The sequence below is a fragment of the Pristis pectinata genome, chromosome 18 (genome assembly GCF_009764475.1).
Source record: "Pristis pectinata isolate sPriPec2 chromosome 18, sPriPec2.1.pri, whole genome shotgun sequence".
Lineage (NCBI taxonomy): Eukaryota > Metazoa > Chordata > Chondrichthyes > Rhinopristiformes > Pristidae > Pristis > Pristis pectinata.
In genome coordinates, this window is record NC_067422.1 from 8,254,106 (window position 1) to 8,279,564 (window position 25,459).

General features: G+C 37.8%; 1 protein-coding gene across 5 annotated transcripts in view; it reads right to left on the bottom strand.

Moving 5' to 3' along the window:
* LOC127579865 (brain-specific angiogenesis inhibitor 1-associated protein 2-like) overlaps window positions 1-25,459 on the bottom strand; it is an 86,712-nt gene that overhangs the window by 3,611 nt on the left and 57,642 nt on the right. For 3 of the 5 annotated variants that reach the window (XM_052032875.1, XM_052032872.1, XM_052032877.1), the window contains 7 exons: window positions 18,145-18,297; window positions 16,283-16,531; window positions 8,632-8,830; window positions 7,164-7,365; window positions 6,912-6,977; window positions 3,408-3,576; window positions 1,528-1,562 (listed from right to left, as the gene is read on the bottom strand). In XM_052032875.1, the coding sequence (XP_051888835.1) occupies window positions 1,528-1,562; window positions 3,408-3,576; window positions 6,912-6,977; window positions 7,164-7,365; window positions 8,632-8,830; window positions 16,283-16,531; window positions 18,145-18,297 (1,073 nt within the window). Of the gene's footprint in view, window positions 1-645; window positions 712-1,527; window positions 1,563-3,407; window positions 3,577-6,911; window positions 6,978-7,163; window positions 7,366-8,631; window positions 8,831-16,282; window positions 16,532-18,144; window positions 18,298-25,459 lie in introns of all 5 variants that reach the window. The other 2 variants (XM_052032876.1, XM_052032873.1) reach the window with 1 other exon arrangement.

The following is a 25,459-nucleotide window of genomic DNA, read 5'->3' on the forward strand; positions in this document are numbered from 1 at the left end:
CCTGCAATTTCTCTCTAATGCATCCACTGCCTTACTGAGGATATTTAGTACACTATTCTTTTAATGGCCACGTGGACCAGCGGCACCATCAAGCCAGTTTTGTTGCTACCGTTCCTAGTACTGTCTCATGTCTCTATTTAGTGCTTTGTTTCCAATCCTGATGGGTGGTCTTGATGGGGTGCCATATGAAAATGAAGGGGATTTCTTCAAAGGGGAAGGAAGCCAGTGAACCCCAGCTGAACCACAAGTAGTACAACTTCTGCCAATCTTTGGACAATAGCAGCAAGTGGATGAGGATGAGTGCTGGTATGCTGCACTGTCACAATGTCTTCAAAGGAGACGGGATGGATTCTGAAAGGGCTTTCACTGGTATTAAAATTCTGACAACGTCACATTTGAAATAAATAGAATTGAAGTAGCTGTTCCACATCAGTTATTATATTTGACTTAACACTTTCCAAACACTTCAACAAAATGGGCCTTTTTTCACCATTATGAGACACAGACACAGATGCAGTTCAGGACTGTGGAGAAGGTGAGACAGAACTTGCCCATTTGCAAAGCCACAGTGGGAAATGAGTGATTATCACCAGTGACAGACAAGGTGATGAAAGTCAGACTGGCATACTGAAATGCCAAACTTACTAATCTAGAGAGGCCTTAAATGTGGCAGAAGTTTAAATTCAGAACCTTGCAACCTCGGCATCAGAACTGTAATGAAAAAAATTCAGTCGGTTTGTACCTTTAAGTGCAAAACTTAGAGGGAAATTAAACCACACAATACTAAACCCAAACAGTAAGTGACACATCAAGATTTTATATGGTTATCACAATTACACCCTTCCTCCCCTGCTGATGACTTGTGATATTATTCAACAAGCAGCAGGTCCATATGGACCAAATGGTTGAGACTACAATGGGTGCCCAGTGCCCTCTGGATCAGGGAACAAGAAACTCAGCCAGCCACATGTACTATTCAAGAGTCAGCTGTCAGAGGGGAGACTGAAGCTGCATGGAGAAGCACAAAATCAGGCTCCTCTCTGATGCTTCCAGTTGTGGAAAGCCTGCCAATACTGGCTGCAAGACAATAGAAAAGAGTGGGATCATACCTTGCCTAATAAAAGCCACAATCTTCAGAAAAGATCAAAACAAAACCATTTTAGACATAACACTGCATAGTTTGACAATGGAGGACCTGTGCTTTGCTAATTTTACCGAGGAATATTTAAAGCTGTACACATCTTGCCACAAAACTTGCAGAGTAAAATGAGGCATTGTTACTTCCAGAAGAGACAGCTAACATAGTGATTGGGTAGCTGGCAAGATTGTTAGTTTAAGCTGTTCTTTAGGGCAGAGACTGAGCTCACACCAGCTCAATTACTGAATTGCTGCTTGTGTCCCTTATTTCATTTTCTTGAGAAATCAACACAGGGAATACTCAACTTATGAGTTATTATTAGTTAGGAGTTAGTGCATCAGTAAATTAAACTGGTTTTATGCAAAAAAAAAATGACAGAAGAACCTTACTTCAATGATAATCTTGACTGACCGAAATCCATGCCCTGGAGAGAACAAGATAAATTATTATTAATGGAATTGCCACTAGATGTCAGCATCAATGCTTACAATCAATGATCCTTTTGCAAATATACTGCATTGTCAACTTTTGTTAATAATGAATCAGAACTGACATTAACTCCACAATGCTCAATATTGTTTTAGCCTTCATATTGTGCATCCCACCAGCCCATTTCTCTCATAACAATATCACATACACAAACCATTGTCCTGTTTTCAAACATCAAGACCTTACAAATAGCAATATAATGTTGGACTAACATTTTGGTTTCAACATAAATACTACCCAGAATACTGGGAGAACTCTTGACTCTCCAAATAGTGTCAAGGGGCCTTTTAGATCTATCCGGTTAGGCTTATAAGAGTTACCAAATAGAAGTTGCTTAAATACATAACAAGCAGATGACCTAGAAATTTGGATTAAGAGGTTTGTGCAGCGTAAAGAGGTTCCAGTGTATGCGATTACTATGTTGTAATTAAAGCCCTGAAGTTCAGCCTGAATCTCATGTGAATTTATTTGAAACCCAACTATGAGCAATTTAATCTCCTGCTGGATTATGTATTACTGATTCAATAACTCTGCTGTTTAGACGACAATCATCGAGTGGCAAATCCTTTAAGTACACCGCTTGATCGCTTGAAGACAGCTAGTGATTGAAGATGATTTTTGATATTTTAGTTCTTTTTAAAGAAAAAGCGGCAAAAAAATATTAACATTCAAAGCATTTGATGCATTTAATTATGTCTAAATCTGGCTGCATTTACATATACGAGTCAATGCATGTCAAAGCAATGGGTTTCATGTTAGATGACAAGTTACAGTATAAATGAAACTTGCTCTTTTGAAACCCCATTTCAGAAAAGATACTGTCAGATCAGTTGCTTTTTCCTGCAGCACAGTATAAAATGATCAATGCAAGCAACTATTAGAGTTGCTACTGTGTGGACAGCAAACTTCCTATCATTGCTTTCCCAAAGTTACAGATAAAAATATGTGACTCAAATTAAATGGAAAAAATTTAAGAAACAGTTCAGGCTAGTAGTTGCTGCATTTTAACAATGGGATGTTGGCAGCTTGCCCACTACATTCTACTGTGAACAAAGAGCAGTAGAAATCTCTCCCTCAACACGTTGAGGAGGCTGGATCAGATGAAAATATAAAGTCAGGGCTTTTTTGTTTGCTAGTGATACTAAAGGTTACAGCACCAACAGGTGTTTGGAATTAAGCCATGATCACAATGAATGGCAGAAGAGACCTGAGGGGCTGAATAGCCTTTTGTTTATTAATTCATGAGATGTGAATGTTGCTATCAATGTCCGTGTTTACTGTCCACCATTATTTGCCCCTTGAGAAGGCAAACAGTTATCCATGTTGGTGGATCTGGAGTCACATATGGTCTGAACTAAGGGCAAATTTCTTTTCCTGAAGGAATTCAGTGAACCAGATGGGTTTTTAAACAGAAATCTGTTTCAGAGGTCAGTATTTTTTTTGATGTATTAAAAATATCCAGATTTAATTTCTTGAGTTTAAATTCTGTGGCAGTCATGTTGAGATTTGGACTCATGCCTCTAGTTCAATGATCTTGAATTTAACCACTACACTGCCTATTCATGTCGTCCATTCATCTTTATTAATTGCATTTGATTATTAGGTTCTGTTAAACATAAAGCCCAAATTTATGTTGTTGTTGACAGATAGTACCAAGTTTACTGTCCACATTCTCCTGCAGGACATCCGTGGAATTTAAAAGTAGGTAGAATGTATAATGGATTACTGACACTGTTTAGTGTCAAAACTGAATTGTCCTTCAGTGGGTGGTTTTAAATACCTGTGAAAAACCTGGCACTGCCACACTGTAGGGTCTGGGTTTGAAAGTGCTTGTACTGGATGCAGGATGAGAGGTCATTCTTAAAGACGAGCTGTAGTCAGGTGGAGGAATGGAGAGATCTTCTTTCTGCAGAAGGTTCCCTGTGCTGCTGCTTTTTGCATGGTTCAAACTGGAGGCAGAAACAAGGACACAGTAGTTAAAACCAATTTATTCATCAAACATGTACCCTTTTCACAGAGAGAAAGCAATGAAATATAGCAGGGTTAGAGAGGCAAGTTTGATGCTAAACATTCAGATGTACAATGGTCCCCGTGAAGTCCACTGTGGAAAGTGGATCCTGACTGTGCTTTCAAGACTTGGCCTAATCACAAATAATTAGGATGGCAAAACTGAGGAGGTGTGGCATTGTTCGAGTTGCCCTTTTGCAGATTAGATATTAAGCTGTGGCTGTTCTGCTCTCTCTGGTGGAGATCAAAGATCCCTTGGTAATATTTCAAATCATGCCCAATATTTATTCCTCACTACTAACTAGACTGGATCTGCTGATCAATTCGCTGTGTCGCTAGGCTCCACATGGAGTACGAAGGAACCTGTTGAAACTGCCCACCATTTATGATGGGGAAAAAAAGTCAAAGAATCCCTCTAATCATGCAGCAGATCAATTTCAATGAGGATTGTAGATGGCAGATATGAATCAAAGGGTTGCTAAGTTTCTATTTTTCAAAAAGTAATTGTGTTATTTATTGTTTTCAGTTAAAGTCTTTTTAAAATGTTTTTAGTCCATCTTTTTAAATGTCTGAATGTGATTTAAAAATGATTAGAAAGAATTCAGCTCCCAGGACCAGCAAAGCTGGGAACTATCACTGCCTTCTGGGGTATTTCAGGGGAAGATATTCCTCAATGCATCTTCAGAGGACAAACTCTGTCAGACCAGGCTGCTGGAGTTGAGGATGCTTCAACCAGCAAGACAAGGCCTATACTGATGCAGAGTCTCTAACTATGGGCAGGGTGACCAAGGCAGAACCTGGCCCACGGTCTGGTCACTAACACATTGCGCTGTTTATGGTAGCTTGGTGTGTGCAAAGTGGCTGTCATGTGTCCTACATTACAGTAGTGGTTGCCTTACTGACAGTAAAGTACCATCCCCAGGTGTTGAAAAGTACAAGTGCAAGATTTCTTACTTAAAACTGAATTTTTACTTCTATTAAAATCTTTTATAACAGCAGATATATAGAGTTTTAATTAAAGAAGTGATTCAATAAGATCACAGCTGATCCTATGCCTTAAGTTTACTTTCTGCCTGAGCCCACATCCAATAAGACATGGAAGTACACCAAATATCAATTCCATATTCTTGAAGTTAGCTTTGCTAAAATTATCACTTTGTAAACTAGGTTGAGTCACCAAGGACGATATTTTCCACAAAGCTTCTTAAATTATTCAGGAAGAAAAATGCATTTTTAAAAATAAGGGATGTTCAATTTGAAAATAGAGTTTAAAATGACAGCTAATTAACAGTACAAGGAGAAATTGCTAAAAACAGATTCTAGGTACCAAGAGGTGTAAAGGACTAGAAGATGCACTGACAGAACAAGCTTGCAGGTGCCTTAGCATGAAAACCATCAGTGCCTCCATTTATACAACACAGGCACTGATGTTCACCCCACTGCATCAGCAGACCCTGTTCATTTATCTGAGCACTTGATACATTTTTCAGGAATGTTATTTTACTGGTTATTAGGAATGCTTGTTCAGGCAGACTGCCAAGATGGAAAGAAGTCCTAGCTTAGCCACTACTATAGTGTTGATTTTAGTACTTCTGCTTGTTGACCAGCATCAGCAACTCATTATTAAATTAAACTAATCGATAAACCAAGCCATTTAGTAACTTGGCAATCTATCATGAGCACAGCAAAACAAAAATCAGAAATTGCACAAGAGAACTCACTTGTCACAGATTTATTTAAAAAATGATGAACAAGTCTTAAATGCAGCCAAATTAGACCAATTCCTACATTGTCTCAATCTACTTCACTGAATTTGAAATAAATGGCTCTTGGACAACAAGGTTACATGGCATTTTCAATATCAAATGATTCCCAAGAATTTAGCTTGACATAACTTCAAATAGTTATATGACGCATAACAGATGCTCATTTATACAACACACAGTCACTGAGTGCAGCAAATATGGGTTTAATTCATGGCAATGAAACAAAATGGACAGATTGGCAATCACAGCAGAAGAGGAACAGGCTCAGTGCCAAGGATACTAGTCTAAAAATGGACCTTAAATAAACAGGGGCAAGGTTGACGAGTAGAACAACTTTCACCTGCTTCTAGATCCACTGGATATGAGCGAATGACAAGCTATTTTTCTTTTAATTATTCAGAAGGTTTAGATCAGGTGCTTTTAAAAAAAAAGTCGAATTATAAAAGATATTTGAACAAATATCCACAGAAGTAATTGCTTTGAGAGGTGGATATAACAGACTCTGCTGAAATGGCTTTGAGAGTTTAAAGCAGTGGATATAACATCCATGTTAAAAAGGCACTGAAATGTAGCAATGTGGAGATACAATGGCTCTAAAAAGTTTAGACACAAGACTTTGCAGATTCAGTAATCTGGAGCATCAAACTGCTGGAGGGGGTCAGGCAGCATCTGTGGAAGCAGAGAGGAGGTTGATATTTCGTGTCCGGACACTGCATCTGGTCTCAGCCTGAAACGTGAACCATCCCTCTGCCTCTCCAGATGCTGCCAGACCCAGCAAGTTACTCCAACATTTTGCTTTTTGGCTCTAAGAAGTGCAGCAGACAAAATAGAATAGGAGGTCTGGCACATCAAAAGTAATGAAGATGAGACCTTTTGTTTGTGGATAATCACATTAAAAATAGGACACAAATTTCTTATAAGCTATACAAACTAATAAATTAGTACAGAAACTGCAGCATTGATGATTTTCTTATAATCGGTTTAGTTTAGTCCATATTCTAAGTCTTAAACTTGACTCTTGCACAAATAGGTTGCACTAGGAGTAGAGCCCAATTGGCAGTGGGGGTGGATAGGAATAAAGTATTCACTCTGAAAGTTTAGCCACAAACCAGAATCTCTGAAAGTGAATGAATTATTTATCCAATATACAAAGTAAACATCTAAAAATATTAAGTGTAAAGTTTCATCATCAAGACTAGTACAACCATGAAGCTTAACTATTACTGGCAATGTTGGCACAGTGTACTGGACTCTTAACATGTTGTGATATGAAGGGATCAGATACATTTGTAATGGTCCATATGAAATTCAGCAATATAGAAATGGCCTTCCCCAGGAAGGAAAGACAAGTTCCATTAATTTTGTGCTATCAAAGAGGAAGCAGGAAGCCTGCTGGACCTCTCCGGACAACGAATGATGCGAAATACGGACAAACAGGAGGCCAGTGGGGAGAAAGTAGAGAAAAATAGCACATGTCCAAAGATGCAATTTAGTTTTGAATAGCCACTTACTTATGCAAAATGTCATTCATTCCTCCTTGCATTATACGAGTGTAAGAGAAGGGAAACCATCCACGCCTACAAACAGAATGATAGAATCATTAGGGATCATATAACTTTACATTGAATAAAAATACCAGCTGCCTCCAATGCCAGCAAGCAAAGCAGAGTTGGTAATGCCTCAGAGTATATAGACTTACTTGCCTTTAATAGCAATAAATTGGACTTGACAAAAACATTAATGCACAGTACATGGTTACTTACAACCGTGTCTTTTCATTTTCGCCATAATGCCAGCCATCCTTGGCCTCAGGAACCAACAATGTGATGACATCGCCTTCAGTAAAACTTAGCAGTGTACTGTTGCCTCCCGCCTGATGTGAAAAAATAGCTTGTACTTTGGTTCTTCCATTCTTTTCCAACCCAGCAGCCATTGAGCTTGATCGGGGCAAAGTCCTGTTCTCAGCTGAAGAGCAAGACAAGATAACGTCACACACGATACAAAGTACAGAAATAAACAGTCTCTCTTATTTTACATAAGAGTTTGACAAATAGAAGACAAGTAGAAGCCAAAAGACAGTTCTTTTTCAGCTGGAGGATATAGAACATGGAGCTACAGACCATTTAAGACTGAGACAAGGAAACATTTCTTTACAGATGATCTTTGGGATTGTCTCCCTCAGACTGGCAATCCTCTATTGTTTAGTTTAGTCAAGGCCGAGTGAGACTGGTAGATTTTTGGGCATCAAGGGATTTACAGGATGTGGGGATCAGATGGGAAAATAGAAGCAGCAATGGGAATGATTACAGCAATCGTACGACTTGGGGATGTATTGGAAAAATTGCTGCAGTTGTAGAAGTGATATGTTCAGTATTACTGTATTGATCATCTTTAATCTATAATTAAAACTACATTAATACAGCACGACTGAACATCATTTTTTTCATATCTCAACTTAAGTGCTTTGTTTTCAAAAAACACTACTAATGCTACCATTCACTTTTCAAGCAGCAGTCTTGATTCTGTGACCTGTCAAAATGTTATAGTGTTGCATCTGTTTTGACTGCAGGTCTACCTATTTTAGCATTGCAAAAGTTAACCCCCACCTAAATGAACTTTTGTCGAGCAGAAAGATATCAGAAGTACCATCGTGCATAGGGTAAGCATGTTATTTATCTATTACATAAACAAATTCCCACCCCACCCCCCACAAGATGTTTAGAGTAGTCACTTGGTGAGAAATTGAGACCTTAGTATCAGACATCTAAAATTCTTGTCATACTGGAGTCAACTGTTGAAAAATAATGACTCCAGCATCACTACAGCATGGTGCGGTGCGAAGGAATAAAATGCAGCTATTTTTAATAATGGAAAGAACCTAGAAGTTAACAGTAGTGAGTGGCTTGTAAAAACCAATGTTAGATTATAATTGAAATGGTAATGGTCTTGTGCTACAAATGTAGAAGTGTAACTACCACTAGATTGCCTTGACTGAAAAGTGAGTGACATAGTATTTCTCTTTTGTACCTTGCTGCCCTAACGAGTAAGAGTGTAAGGGTTAAATATATTTTGCAACCACTTCGTATTGGGTCCACACCGAGTTAAATACTGCCTATGACTAAAGAAACCTGCAAGTCAGTGCATGACTGTTGTTCAATGTACATTTGACAACACTGATTAAATATTTGTCCTCATTACCATTAGACGATGTCTAGATTATTGGTCACTCACCCAACAAAGGGCTGGCTTTCAAGGGCATTGCTTTTCGTGTAGGCAACGTGTTGGAATAGACATCATTTTGTTTGGGAAGTTGGGGTGGTGAAGGTGGCTTTGGTTTGACATCAAGCTGGGCAGGATGCTGATAGCCCACTTGATGAGAGTTGGATAGGTCACCATTAGGCACTAAAGAAACATCCTGGCCCATCATGCGCTGAAATGGAAAGAAAAAACAATTACTCAGTATCTAATTTTGTGAAACTAAATCTCAGCTTTTCCAAAACATATAGTACATAATTCATATCCCTGCCATGATAAAGTCAAAAATCAGTAACATTCCATTACTTTCATTCATATGTAATTATCAGACTTCATGACTTGACTCAGTGATAGTCCAACTTATTTGTCAAATGTAGTAAGAATCTGGGTAGAGTTAGACAAGTTTGAAAACTCCATATGATGACTTGATCTTTAGTCACTAGTAGCCCAATAATCTAAAGTTTGGGGAATGGATTCACCTCACAGTATTAGTTAACTTACAGTTAACTATACAACCCCTTAAATTTCTTTTACCTGTGAAAACATCATACTGTGTGTAATTAAAAACCATGTCTGTTTTTCAACATCCATTTATTTTAATCACAAAATTCATTCAAAAGGTGCATGACTGTAGGGAAATTTACAGCACGGAAACTGGCTTTTTAGCCAACTACTGCCAGCCGGTGTTTATTATTCATATAAAATGCACATAATCCCTCTTCTGATACATCCCTTTATTCAATTTTCCCAGCCTTAACTGTTGAAGTGGTTTCCACTTGAATACTTAACGTACATGTCCCATACCTGGAAGGCAACTTATAAAAGTTGTTTTTCCAGCTCAGTGCCTGGTTCTAGATCTTTCAACCACATGAAGGAATCTGTCTGTACTCAGAGTCATAGAGCAATACAGCATAGATACAGGCCCTTCTGCCCAGTGAGTCCGTGCCAACCACGATGCCCACGCAGCTAGTCCCAATTTCCTGCATTCTCTCTCTAAGCCCCACCCCTCCATGTACCTATCCGAGTGCTTCTTAAATGATACTGTTGTACCTGCCTCAACCACTTCTGGCAGCTTGTACCATATACTCATCACCCTCTGTGGAAAAAGTTGCCCCTCAGGTCCCTTTTAAATCTTTCCCGTCACCCTAAATCTATGGCCCCTAGTTTTGAGCTCCCCTACCCTGGGGAAAAGACTGTTACCATCCACCTCATCTATGCCTCTTGTAATTTTAAAGACTTCTATAAGGTCACCCCTCATTTTCCTATGTTCCAAGGAGTAAAGAGCTAGCCTGGCCAACCTCTCCTTATAACTCAGGCCCTCTAGCCCTGGCAACATCCCCGTCAATCTGTTCTGCACTCTTTCCACTTTAACCATGTCTTTCCTACAACAGGGTGATTCTCACAAGATACTCATTCTTCCCCAACTCTCATATTTAAAGATCTGAATTAAATCACCTGTAACCTCTCTGCTAATGAAAATCAACCTAATTTTCCTTTGTAATACATTTTTATGCCTCACAGGATCCTAAAAGAATTGATGCTGTGCACTCCACAATGCCACAGCAATATTCCTAGAGGAAGGAGCCCAAACTTCAGTTCTTTTGTTGTAATTTTACAAATTTACTCTGACATCTGGCACTGTGTTCTGCTTAATATCAAGTTGCAAAAACTATCCTGCTATTATTTAAGAATTGTTCACTTAGGATCAAGCATATAGCATGGAAGAGGGGAATGATAGGCTCAGTTCTTTGTACAAAACTAAGAATAGATATTAGACAATCAGGCTCAAGAAATTTTCTCCCCTTCCTTCAAGAAATTTAGCAGTAGATTTCGGTGCAAAATAAGCTACTGAATCTTTTTGGTGGGGGGGGGGGGGCGGTGGTGGGTGGGTGGAAATCACCTTTTTGTTTAAAAATTATTCTACGTTATTACGGATGTGGTTTATTATGAGTCAGCTGTACCAATTGCCAGCAAATCACTCTGCAATATATTGCTATTGCCCATCAACTGCAAAATGCCAACTAAATGCCAAAACATGCAATTAGACAGAAATTAGGCCCACTTCATCCAAAAAAATGAAAATGTTCTCTCATTCTTATCTGCATTAAAACAGAAACCTTACTGAATAACTCAAATTTGGTAGCGCTAGAATGGAAGAGGTTACTTCCACTGAACAATCTTAGATATAGAAATTAGAGGAACACCACCTCATATTCTGCCTGGGCAGTCTCCAACCTGGCGGCATGAACATCGAATTCTCAAGCTTCTGGTAACCGCTCCCCCTCTGTCCCTTTTCTCTTATTTTTCTCTTTCTTCCCGTCTCCTCCTGGTCCAACTGGCCCCCATCACCATATGTCTTTCCCCTCCATCTGCCCACCACCCACACATTCTTCTTACTGGTTCCTCTCCCCGCATCCCTCCCTTTATTCCATGCTCCACCATCCTCTCCTATCACGTTCTATCATCAGCCCTTATCACCTCCACTTATCACCTCCCAGCTTCTGACATCATCTCTGCCCTCATCTGCCTGACACGCCGAGTTCCTCTGGCAGTTTTTTGTGTAACTTTAGATATATATTGTTTCTTGACAAATCCAAGTACATACTAAAATCTAAAAGAGATTTCCAGCATTCTAAACAGCACGACAAAACTAATTAGTCTTGGGGAAAAAAAAGTCAGGAAGGAAACACAGGTACTCCAATTTCTCCATTGGAAGAGTTCAACAAAACTGCTTAGATGGACAGCAAGTGAAAACTTTCATTTATGCTTGCAGTACATTCTAATAAAAAAAAGTATGCATGAAATGTGCAATGTGAAGATTGATAAATCTGCTGCAAATCCTTCCCCTTGCCAAGTGTAACAGCATCCAATTACTTCCTTGATAGGTTTTAGTCTCAATTACCTGACATTTGTTGTTATTGCCAGTCAATGATTAGCTGTTGGGAAGCATTATTCAAATAGGATGAAGCCAGTTATTTCCCTTGCTACAGCATTAAAGCAGCACTTGATAAAAACATTATGGACTAGGCCAACATAACTAAAAGGACTTATCACCAAGGGTAGGGAGTTCAAATAAAAGATCATGATGTTCCATTCAGATTTGACTTCTATTATTAGAGCTAATAAGGGACTATACGTCCAGAGGATTCAAGGTAGCAATGGTGAAATGCTGAAGAGCTCACCTACGCATTTGCTATTTAAGTCCTGGTTCAAAATAAGCAGACTATATATTTCATTACAGGAACTGCTCTAAATTTCTTATATATAAAGAATGGAGCATATTTGAATAACACCCAAAGCCTAATTCACAGGAATCCATACATCTATATATTGGCTTTGGTGCAATTCCCTGAACAATTTGAAAAGTAACACCAATTAATGCCATTTGAAAAAAGGCTTAACCTTTCCTTTTGGGAACTTATTTAGAGGGTTGCTAGAATGTATTCAAAAACTTTAGTGGGGAACATTAAAACACTTGCAACTAAGTTTTAAAATCAGAAGCAATGACTAAAATAGACCACATGAATGTATAACAAACACCGTTTTATCTCAGTCTGCAGTTAACTACACAGAGTTAATAGATTTAACTGGACATTTAACTTACAATTCTCTCCAAAAACAAAAAGCTTCCAATTAAAAAAAACCAACTAGCAATTTCAGTTACAGCTCAGTAGGTAGAAAGTTGTTTGTTCAAGTCCCACCCCTGGGACTTGAGTACAAAAAAACTAAGAGCAAAAAACAGCAGATGCTGCAAATCTGAAATAAAAATAGAAAATGCTGGAAGTACTCAGGTCAGGCTGCATCTGCACATAATATTTACCCATAGTAGAGGTATCAAAAACAAGAAAGCATAGGTTTAAGGCAAGAGGAAGGAGTTTTAAAGGGGTATGTTTTTTTTAAAAAACACAGTGGTTGATATCTGGAATACACTACCAAAGGAGGAGGTGGTATCAGATACAATTACTATGTTTAAGAGACATTTAGCCAGACATTTAAATTGACAAGGCATAGAAGGATGTGGTCCAAATGCAGGCAAATGGGATTAGTGTAGATGGGCAAAAAGGTCGGTGTGGACTTGGTGAGCCAACTGGCCTGTTTCTGTTCTGTATGACTATGTATGTCATGTGTGATATAGAGTCAAACTTAAGGAAAATCTAATCTGGTGTAACTTCACTACTTGAATGATTCCTTTCCATCATTTCAAATTCATAAGGGCCTAAAGTCATTTATTAGTTACACTCAATTATAATTTTTTAGCTCCCATCTACACAAGGAATTAACAGATGGGCACTGTAATTGTTGTGTAGTTTCAATACCAAGACAGATTTTAAAACAAAATATTTCACATCTTGGAATTCTTGGGAGTACAGAAATCACTGGAAATACTTAGCAGCTTAGGCCACACTGCCCAAGAAAAACAAGGCAGTCAATCATTATTTAAGCTTCAAAGATCCACACACACAAGTTCCACATCTTGCAGTTTCTCCCTTTATCATTCCTTATCAAGGACAGCCTGCAGAGATAGTGGACGTGCTGAGTGTAATCTACCAATTTCTGTGGATTCTGGCAAGGTGACAGAGGAATGGAAAACCACAAATGCAACAGTGCTATTCTAGAATGGAGAGAGACAGAAAACAGGGAAGTCTGACTTAATGTCCATCATTGAGAAAATGCTGGAATTCTCTATTAAAGAAGGTAATAGCAGGACATTTAGAAAACCATAAAGGCAAATAAGCAGAGTTAACATAACTTATGAAAGGACAACCACATTTGAATTTACTAAAGTTCTTTGACAATGTAATAATCAGGGTATATAGAAGGAAACATGTAGGTGTACTGTATTTGGATTTCTAAAAGGCATTCCAAAAATTGCCACCTAAAAGGTCATTGTAAAAGTCAGTGTGCACTGGGTTGGAGGTAATATTTTGGCGTGAAAATGGGAGTTGCGAACCAATAGAAAACTGAGTCAGGATAAAAAAGGTTCAATTTCAGATTTGTAATCAGTAACAATTCAGGTGCTACAAGAGCATCAATTATTTATAATCAACACTAATGACTTGGATGAAGGGACTAGGTGTACTGCAGCCAAATTTGTGGATGATTCAAAAATAGGTGAGTGAGCATGTTGCAAGGTGGTCAAAGAACCTATAAAAGGGATATAGTTGGGTTAAGTGAATGGCTAACAAGTTTGTAGATGGAGTATAATGTGGGAAAATGTGAGGTTATCCACTTTGAAGGAAGAATAAAAGAAACAAGTTATTTAAACAGATTACCCATTTAAGACAGATGAGGTGGAATTTCTTGAGGGTTAAGAATGTTTGGAATTCTTTACATCAGAAGCTATAGAGGCAAAGCCATTGAATATATTCGAGACCGACCCTAACAGACATTTGTGCAACATGGGAGCCAAGGAGTAAGGAGAAAGGGCAGGACAGTGGAGTCAAGGCCAAAATGGTTCTATTAAATAGCAAAGAATGCTGAGAGATTTGATTGAGCTACACTTGCTTCTGCATCTAAAGTTCTTGCAAGTAGCACCACAACACCCTTAAAACTTTAGTTAATTTGTATTCTGAGTGTGGCCAGAATCCTCTTTTCAGAATACAGAAGCAAAGTGCATTTTTATCCCTTTTATCTTGTACAATCAGAAGATACGATGACCAAGACAATCCTACAGCTGAATAACATTAGTGGTTTGAATCCACGCATCTTAAAAAAGCCCCTATTGAACAAATCCCACCACAGTGCACTAATGTCACCATAACTGAATCCAAGACTGAATGAATGCCTCAGAATAACTCTGATCAATTACAATCAATAAGGTTTCGTCTTCTCTACGGGAACGGGAAAGGACAGACAGACCCGTGTACGAGAACAATTCAATTCCCTTTTAAAAAAAATGCCAAATGCCAAAAGCCAAGCCCCAGCATCAGTTTCTGGAGGTAAAGACCAGCTATAGCTTATTAAGAAAGGAACCAAAGGGGGAAATAAATGACTATTTAATGTTCTGTTTATCAAATTATTTAAGTATTTAAGTGCAACATTGATTTATATTTTATAAATGTGTATTCCAGTACTGTCTGCACGAATATTCTCTCATAGTCAATGAATAAGCAGCAACTTTTTACCTGCCATAGCTTTTAGGAGTGGCATTCACAATTGTAAATGTCAGTGTGTTTATAACTGTCATCTTAAATACAGAAACAATCTGTCACAGCATTTCACAATCCTTTGTAAAGCCGCTAGTCAGGGCTGCATAAGCATCTAAAATATGGGGGTTACTGAGGTAGGTTGGCCTGCATTCAGCTTAATTATATGAAAATTGGCATCAACAACAAAATTTAATTATCAGTCTCTGAGAAGTGCTCTCATTTCCATCTGATAAGGAATGTAGCAAAACCTCCTGGTACAACTCCAGCTCTGTGGAAAAATAATCTATGATCACCTTCCAAAGAAAAAAAAATCTTCAGGGAAAATAAGCAAAATCAGACAGGCTCCTGTAGATTCTGTTTCTCATTACACATTAGATAAACATATGGAACCCCATGTTGAATCAAGATAAAGCAGTAATAAGGCTATTGTTCTACCCATTGTCGATGCCAGCCAGAACTGAAGCTATTTAAGCTACTCCCACTTTCCAGCTGTTGGTTCATAGCTACATGGATCATGGCTCCTCAAGTACTCATACAGATGCGATGTGTGCTTCTACCTCCACCACACTAATCAGGCAGTGAACTCCAGACCCCAACTACTTCACTGGATTCTTGGCGGCTTCCTGTTACGTTAGGTACGAGGAGAAAGAGGTGGTGGAATTCCGACAGAATTTATTAGTCAGCAAGATGTTCATGTTGAAACTGATAAGATTTGTTAAGTTAATTTTACTTTCCCCAATTACAAAACTGCACAGGCATGGTGGTGGTGCAGTTGCAAACAGGCAAACCAGAAATAAAAACAAAATGTGCTAGAAATACTAAACAGGTCAGGAAGCACCTGTGGAGAGAAAACAAAAAGTGCATGCCTCAGGTCAGGCACCTTTCCAACCAGTAATACCAATTTTGATTATGGCAGGCAAAACAGAACATTCCTATAGCCAAAGACAAAAAACAACTTGTAAATATAGCATTTTTCATAATCCTTTTGGGAATAACCCTAAGCACTTTACAGTTAATGAAATACATTTGACAGGATGTCACCAAAATACTGGAATTTAGACACACCACAACAGCAATGTGATAGTGACCAAATGATCTGGTTTAGAAATTTTGCTCAAAAGACAAATACTGGTAAGGACATTGAGAACTGCTCTGCTATTTTTCAAAGCAGAGATGTGGGATCTTTGAGGTTCACTGGAGATCAGACAGGACTTCAGTCTAAGATTTCCTCTGCAGCACTAGGGGAAATCAACCAGTTGTCTGTGCTCATGTCTCCAGAGGGGACTTGAGTTCATAACCTTTTATCTCAGAGGTGAGACTGCTACCTATCAAAGCACAATTGGTTCAACTGGTTATGATTGCATGACATGATTTTTCCTGTTACATGGTTCTAAACATGGAAGTATAATTTGGAAAAACAAAAATTACATATACAATAGACTTTGATAGCTAAATCACTGACAAAAATTGTTACTTACAGAACTGTGACCCATATTACTTCCAACGAAGGGTGCAAGCTCTGGTGGTACAGGTAGAGGTTTAGCACCAGGAATGGGATCTGAAATAATCAGGCCTGATTTGGTAGTGGCAACAGGGTCGGAGATGAGAGTTCCTCCATTGCCTGAAGACATCTGCTGCACTAATGATATTGCATGATCAGGAATTTTGGATGGATCGCTGCAAGCCTGTTGCCAACCAGGAAGCTTTTGTGTTACCATGTCTTTGCCCTGTAAAAGAAAACCAATTTAAAGACTGCATTGGAAAAATTCACAAAGTAAAATATTTTAGGATAGGTTTATTCCGTACAAGAACATTTGAAGAAAATTCATACTATTTGCCATATTGAAAAAAGTTGAGAATAAAGTACTATTTAAGTCTGATCAAAAGACAAAAATACAACGTTCTGACAAAATTTGCTAGCCTTCATTCCTGCAGTTTTCCTTGGTACATACACTTATCAACTGTATTATGTTTTGCAGCTATATGGATTCAGTTCTTTAATTGCCTAAGCAATTAGAGACAGGCCTAGAAATTAATATACAAAATGCTGGAAAAACCTAGTAGGCAGCATCTGCAGAAAGAGAAAGTGTTAACATTTCAGGTCAGAGACCCTTCAGACTGAAATCATTAATTGTTTCTTTGACCTGAAATATTAACTCTTTCTCTTTCCATAGATGCTGCCTATCATTTTGAAAATGCAAGCCCATTTTATTCAAGGTTACGTAAACTTAAGAAAATTCAGTAATTTTGGTCAGTGTGAACTTCATTCATACAAATAAATTAAATACAGTTTTACTAACAGCATGTTAAATAAATCTGTTTTTAACTGCATGATTGTTTGAACATCCTTAGTGTTGTGTAGCTTTTGCCTGGTTAACTAAGCGAAATATCCTCTGATAGCCTAGCCTCTTGCCCAGTTATAAGATTTCATCTTTGGATCCATGGCCAATTAGATGGTTGCGAATGACTGGTGGTACAGGTGCTATAATTGGCCTCTACACCATTTAAACTAGGAAAACAACTAACCCTTGCTTCTGACAGTTCCCAATAAATCCAGGCAGACAGTGTACATACGTGCAATCTAGTGAGGACTGACTCAGAATTACACCCTTCAGGGTTAAGTGGCCTGCAATGTCACTGTAGCTTTTTAAATGCTTGCCACATTTAAACATTAAAGTAGTAAAAGATTACTGTCTCTCACAGAACTGTACAACGTATTGAAACTTATGTCTTCAGGAGAGGAGAGAACAATAAGGAAATTGACAAAGAGAAAAGGTAACCAAAATTACTTTCAGTTACAGGTAAAGAAGCACTTGCAAGGAAATAGAGTTGCATTTTCCTCCAGGGTGATCAAAACAAGAATCTCGTGCGTTATTATCCATTGCATATGCGGTACTACTACACTACACACAGCATAACTGTAGAATATTGATGATTCCAAGTAGAATGTAATGAATCCATATCATGGTCTGTATTCAGTTAGATGATCTCACGTAGAATGATAATTGTCCCGTCACCTCCCCAGATTAGAAAAAAAAGTTAACCCAGGGTTCCTGCTCCAAACTGTGGGAAAGTTGCAAACTAATAAGCATCCTTTAACAACAAGAGTTCAGGTATGATGCCAACTACAGAGAGACATTGTAAAGTAAAGAGACAAGAAGAAAATGAATGCCAAAATAAAGACCTACTGGCATGTGTAGAACAAATCCCCACCATTAGATGGCCAGTAGAGAAACACAACAAAAAGGAACTGCCTGCATCTTTATTCCTCTCTGAACATTACTGAAAAACTGTTGTGGTTGATACTAAATAAACTTAAAAAGGATTTTCAAATACCTACCCTGCTATGGTACACCATGTTGTTCTTGGCAACCGCACACTGCCTTTCCACCAAAAAGGAATACCGCCTACGTTCCTCGCTCAATGCTGTTTTGTATCCACTTCCAATAAAGCTCTCCAGATCCTTTTGCTTCTTGCTCAATGCCTCCGCAAACTACAGGAAAGGGAGAGGAGGAAGAATTTTAAACTAATTAGACAATAATGAAACAACAATGCAGGAATAAAAACCATTTCCAATTATAATTAGCTGGAATGGTTTTAAGTTTGCATTATCTAGATATCATTTAATTTTTAATGTGCATTGTTAAACATTTCAGAATTTCAATTTCTATTTGGGAGTGTGCAGCTCCTAAATTGACCTTAATCAAGGAAACATACTGCATTGCGCAGTTTCCTTTCGAATACCCCAATTGTGATCAATTTATTGAATATTCATAACCTCCATTATTCATCAGAATTTGGCTCAGATTATAAATTTGAAAAGTTGGCTGCACTCACTACATCTAATTATCAAATGCTCCATTTCTGTGCTAGCAAAGTACAAGCTGTGTTAAAATATAGAATCCCAATTTTGAAATAAAATACTCTGAACAATTTACACCTCCACAGAAATTTACTTGGATTAGAAGATTACAAAGTGTCATAAGCAACGTAATGACAACTGTCTTATCAGAAAGACCATCAAACACAACTTCTTGAGAGGGGCATTTATGACAATCCTACAGAATGTGGCTATTTATTTTGATGGGCAACTAATTTTTAGTTTTATTGAATGCAATGTACAACTTTCTACATTGGGAATTAAATTTTAACTTCTGGATTGTTAGCACAGTATGAATATTTATATAGAAAGCTATAATGTGGCCTCATATATTTAAGATTACTTCAAAAATATTACTCAGTAGAAAGATGAAATCCCCCTTCAGGATAACACCTCACTTCCCAATAAAATACATTAAACTACAGCACAAAGTACTAGTAATTTTCCCACCACTGTTAATTGCACACACTTTCCAAAGTGGTTTCAAAATACATCATACATCAAGACATATTAGAAAACATTTCCTAAAACACAAACCTTAGAGTAGTCAGAAAATGGAATACAGCAACAAAAAGGTTATATTTTTATTAAATCAAAGTTATTAAAATAAACAATTACTACATTACTTCATAAAATATTGCAGGATGGGAGTGATTCAACAGACTACTATCTGTGCTCAGTCAGGAACACATTCCCACTACTGTGGGAGTATGAATACATAGCCCAAGTGGAAACAGACGTGGTGTTGGAAGTAATATATTTTAATAAAGAGTTAAGTAAACTTTAATAAAGCATTCCTACATCTCCCTCCAAAACAAGTGACTAAGCATAGTTATTTCAAATATGCTCTTCATCCAATGATGCGAGGAGTTTGTTTTGGATTGTTTTCTCTAGAAATTCGGAGGCTGACGGGTGACCTGATAGAAGTATATAAAATTATGAGAGGCATAGATAGGGTAGATAGTCGAAGGGTGAAAATGTCAAATACCAGAGGGCATAGCTTTAAGGTGAGAGGGGGAACGTTTAAAGGAGATTAACAATTTTTTTTAAATTTACGTAGAGAATGATAGGTGCCTGGAACACACTGCCAGGGTAAGCGGTGGAAGCAGATATGATAGCAATGTTTATGAAGTATTTATACAGGCACATGAATATGCAGCGTCTAAAGGGATATAGATCATGTGCAGGCAGATGGGATTAGTTTGGCATCAGATGGCACAGGCATCATGGGCTGAAGGGCCTGTTCCTCTGCTGTACTGTGCTACAAGATGATCACAGAGAAATTAAAAGAGACTCCACTCTCAAGCTCCTGTGTCTTCTATTCCAGCAAAAAATCTGAACACACTATTCCTTTTACCTCCAGTGGCTCTCAATTTGCAATACCTCTCAACATGATTGGGCACCAAGAAAGCTCCATCTAGGAGTAGCTTAATTCCCCCAATGGAGGTTCAATAACTGGTTTAGCATCCAATTTATGGTAAGGAGCCCAGTGCATGATTCAGGCAACCAGACTAGACAGCCTGAAGTCCATGAGCCAGAATGGTACCAGCCACAATTCTGCCACAGCTGATCATATCATGAAAATCTGACAAAACCAAACAGGTGATCCGATTTAAATTGTTCTCCTGATGCATTTACTTGCATCTCCTAATAGTAGTTTGAGAATCAGAACTTTTAAAAAGCATCCAATTTGGAGTCACTGATTTTTGACATTCAGACAGAATTTCAGCTGATAGAATTCTTGAAATTGGTAAATATCAGTAATCCAAGAAATCCGTACTCCATCTTTGTTGTTTCTTTTGTTATTTGTCTTAAGACTCTCAAGTAAATACATTCACCCAAACTATTCTGTGTTCTTGTACTTTGTTTTCAATTCATGTTCTTGAAATGTAAAAGGGAAAGCTCCTCTGAGAGTTGGAATGCAATTGTAAAGAACAATTATGATTAGCAATATGCATTTATGTGGTGCTTTTAGCACAATACTGTATCCAAAGGTGCTTCAGAAGAACATTCTCAAATAAAATTGAGCACCACGCTACACAAGGACAAATGGCAGACAACCAAGAGCTTAGTCAAAGCAGTAGATTTTCAGATGCAGCTTAGAATATGAGATTGTAAAGCAGAGGTTTAAACAGAATGTACAAAAATTTTGACGAACTTTATATCCAAGTTGCAAAACAACTATGTTGAACGCAAACTTAGTGTCCGTTGTAATGGATGTCATGAAAAATAATGGTAGTATGTAACGACCGAGTAAACAGCAATTTATTATACATCCAACCTTGCTCTAAATAACAGGACTTTTCTTAGATACCAATGGTCTACTTTCCTGCACATAGTTTGACTTTAAAAAAGGGAAAAACAGCCAAATTTGCTGTCTTCTTTATTAAGGCGTAAAAGCATAACTAGAGAAAAAATATGTTGAAAGTACTGTATTAAAATAAAGAAAAAGTCAATGCATTTTATTGTTTCAGATTAATATTGATCAATGTAGCATAGATAAGGCAAAATTATTCCTTGGAAATTTCATTCACAGATAACATACGAAATAGATGAGTTTATAACTGAAGTATGCTACTACCTTGGTCACGAACCCATGCAAAGAGGATTATTACTTAGCCACATATTTCTAAGTTGAAACTCCCACAAGATTAAGTTTCTTTGGGATTTAGCAGTGAATAGTGGCAAGTTGTGGATTTGAATTTAAAATCAAAATGATGTTTATTAAAGAATACTTTCACTCAAAAGACTTTTTTTTAAAAACTTTGGTCAAGAATTTAATACTGTTACTTCTGTTTCAAAGAAGGCAGATGAACAAGTCATCTGCTTTGAACCCAATCAAGGTAAATTTGGATGTTAGAAACTGAAATAGTTGCACTGAGAGAATGAATAAAACTGCACCAAGCAGTAACACTAGAGGATGGATTGGCAAATAAGCTGTGCATAACTTCAGAGAACAAGTTTAACAGAAACTGATTATGCAAACATAATGCTCATCATACCTGCTCATTTGAACTCAAAACAACCCCATGTCTTTGCTCTGAAGGGCACTGCATTTTACCTACAATGAAATTTTTAGTGGTCCTTTTAAGTAATTTGCCTAGTCAAGGTTTCCTTAAACTTCTTTGATCTTCAGTTATTGCATGGAAATGTCATTTTCCGTAACTCAGTACTGTTTTCCAATAAAAAAAATCTCATGATGGGCTGTTGCCATAGCTACAGGAAATAGGTCATACCAGAAATTCTTTTCATAGCTGGGAACTGCATTGCTTAAAGGAAGGAACCTATGGAAATCAGTCAAACTAAACAGACAGAAACCCGTAGCTGATACAGTTGTTCTGTTTTGAGTTGATCAATATACAAAGCCAAGTAAAAAAATTAGAGTGCTGGGGACATTGGCGTGAAAGTAGGCACACAGCATTCATTCCATGACTCATTATCAAGTATAGTTACTGTACAAAGATACAACCTCTGCTCTTACTGAACCAATTAGCACATGTACTGGAGTGATGCTGCCCTCCCTCACCAGCAATTGCACTACTGTGCATTTACAGGATGTTCTTTATGGAAATACTTTAACTGCAATATTTCAGGCCTTCATCTGTTTGTTCATCTTTTGATGTCTCGTATCTTAAACCAGTTTTGTTGCAATTGAGGTAGAAGGAAGCAGATATGCTAGCAGTCAATTCTCCCTCCTCCTCTACATTCTAATTCCATTGTCTCAGTAACAGTAGTGTGGGAGGAGAGAGAGAAGCAATTTACAAACTTGTGTGGTTGGCACAAGAACTTTTGCCAAATTGGAATATGATCTTTGAAGCTTGAACTACAATTAATTTAAGATTAGTTAGATACTTTTAGAAACATCTTAAACACAGTATCCATTCTATATGAAACAATAACTGGGAGTTGCAATGATGGTTGCTACTAAACCACAAATGAATTCTCAATGAGATACAGTATTTATAATTACATCATTGAACTATACAGTACAACAGAGTGCATTCAATATAACATGGTGGTGGTGGAGGAAAAGAAGAAGATGAGAGATAGGGTGCAATGATCCATGATCATGGTGACACACATCCAAGAAAACACCCAAACATTTCTCATCAGACACCCAAATATCACCAAACATTCACAGCCACTGCCAGACTGGATGCTGTCTTGCACTAATCAAGATACAAGATATTTATTTATTAGTTACATGTACATTGAAACACAGTGAAATGAGTCTTTTTGCGTTACTGAGAACGTGCTGGGGGCAGCCCGCAAAGGTTGCCACTCTTCCAACGTCAACGTAGCATGCCCACAACTTCCTAACCTGTATGCCTTTGGAATGCGAGAGGAAACCGGAGCACCCGGAGGAAACCCAGACAGACACGGGGAGAACATACAAACTCCCTACAGACAACGGCGGGAATTGAACCTGGGTCACTGGCACTGTAAAGCGTTACGCTAACCTCTACACTACTGTGCCGCAGTTCCTATTTCTTGGTTTCAACAATAATATCACATGTCTGGATTATGCTGGAAGTGACATTATCAGATTGGACAACCATGAAGCACTTTTAGGCTGGTGTATCATTAGCAGAAAAATAAAGGGCTACTTGTCTTTTTTTGGGTGATGACAGTTCAATTGTCAGCTCCCAAACAGCAGCTGTTAAGTTTGGAGTGTTCTCACAACAAATTGGTGGACAGCTTCAACTCCCAAGTGAAACAGTCAACTTTTGATTGAAGTAATTCTGGAAAGCTGACATACCAACCCACAATGCAGCTAAGCAATAGAAATACATTTAATGAAAATCAAGAAAAAAAAGCAAAACATTTACTGTAACAAAAAAGTGGCATCTATTTCAACAGAAAGGAAATACCACTTGTGTGGTAACTGAAAATAATGACCTCAGTTTGCACTGAATACTAAAATATAATTTCAATTGGGCATTCAACATTAGGAAAAAAAATAAACACAGAAAATCCATTCATTGCATCCTGGTAAATGCAACCACCTGATCACAAAATACTACTATAAATTATCCTACTTATTTTAAATGCTCAATTAGATGAGGCTTCATTAAGTGGTAGGATGATGTTGAATTGGTGCTGCAGTGTGCTGTAACCTACAGTGTAATGACATGGGTTCACATTCATGATTCCCACAACATCATCTCCCAATCTACATCAGCAGTAGCAGGGAGGGAAGTAACCTACACATCAGTGGGGAAATGTCATGTTAATAATAATCATCCTTGGAAGAAAGAACACAATACTTCAATGGGTGCAGTTCAGATGGCTACATTTGAAAAAAATCACTGGAGTCATACAGGATGATTTTTAAATTCAACATTGTTCTTTCTAAGAGGTTTATTGTGAAGATACAGATAAAAAAACAAAAGAACAATGTGGTCACACAGGGATGGATTCCAGTCAGCAAACAAAAAGCTGCAAGTAATAGGGTTTGGTCAGTAAATAAAACTAATAAAGAAGCTCCTTAGTCCAGAAGAATGCAGCGAGTCATACTCCACTTCATAGTACACACAAATAAAACCAAAGTACAGAGATAATTTAGACTTAGAAACAAAGGGTTAAAAGATGAAAGCTTGCTGATAACGGGAGGTTGCATACTCCTACAAGGACTATGAAAGTCATGAGAAGGGCATTGTCAGATAGCAGAAAGGGTTTCAGAGGCAGAAGATGGAATTAATCTGGGCAAATAGGCAAGTCTAATGAAGAACAATTATGAAATAAAGCACTTTGAATGCAAGCACCTGGAGAGAAATTGCACATTAAGTAGCATTTTTAAAATGGTCAGACAACCTTGTGTACAGAGACACAGGTCTTTAAATGCTATGGAGATTATATAATTTTTTTTTTTTACTTACAGTACTAAAAGAATCCTTGTTTTTATAATAATCAAAAGCAAAATGTTACTTTCAACCCAACTAAAATGTAAAATTGAAAGTGATCTGGAAAATGAATTTCAGTGACCGACTTAATTTGAAGAACATATTTCAGTCAATTCATGGGTTCATTCATTTTTTTTATCTGATTTATCACACAAGTTTTTCCAAAAATCATTTAGAACAATTGTAAAGGAAGGATAATAACAACATGCAATAAGAACTGATTTTGTTCAAATTGTCAAGATTTGACAGACTAAAACCTTCCATTATAAGGGAATCCTAAAAAATTATTCTGAAAGAATTGTGCTTGTAGTCATTTCTAATGTCCTTGGAACCAGCACACCTACGCTGAGCATTTAATAGATTTAAAATGTTATGACAGCCCTCTAAAATCTTTGATGATACACTGCTACCAACTGAACTGTGTATGACTCACATTGCAGTTGGTGGTTTTACAATACAAGGTGCAAGTGAGGTTGGGGGGGGGGGGGGAAGAAAGAGGGAAGGTGAAATTACCTTTCATATTAGTCATTTCAAAAAGTTACATTAGAAAAGTTTTAAAATACATTGATTAATTTAAGAGTATAATTCTGGAGAAGTGGATAGGACTGCAATCATGGGTAGTGATCAGTGGGAAACTGGGAACATGCCACTTGTTTTAGTGGCTACCTATATGGTCCTATTACTATCACTATTACCAATTTTATTTCACACTCAGGAGACACAAGAGAGACTGCAGATACTGAAAATCTGGAGCAACACACAAGATGCTGGAAGAACTCAGCAAGTCAGGCAGCACCTATGGAGGGAAATGGACAGTTGACATTTCGGGTCGAGACCCTTCATCAGAACTGGAAAGAGGGGAGATATCCCCC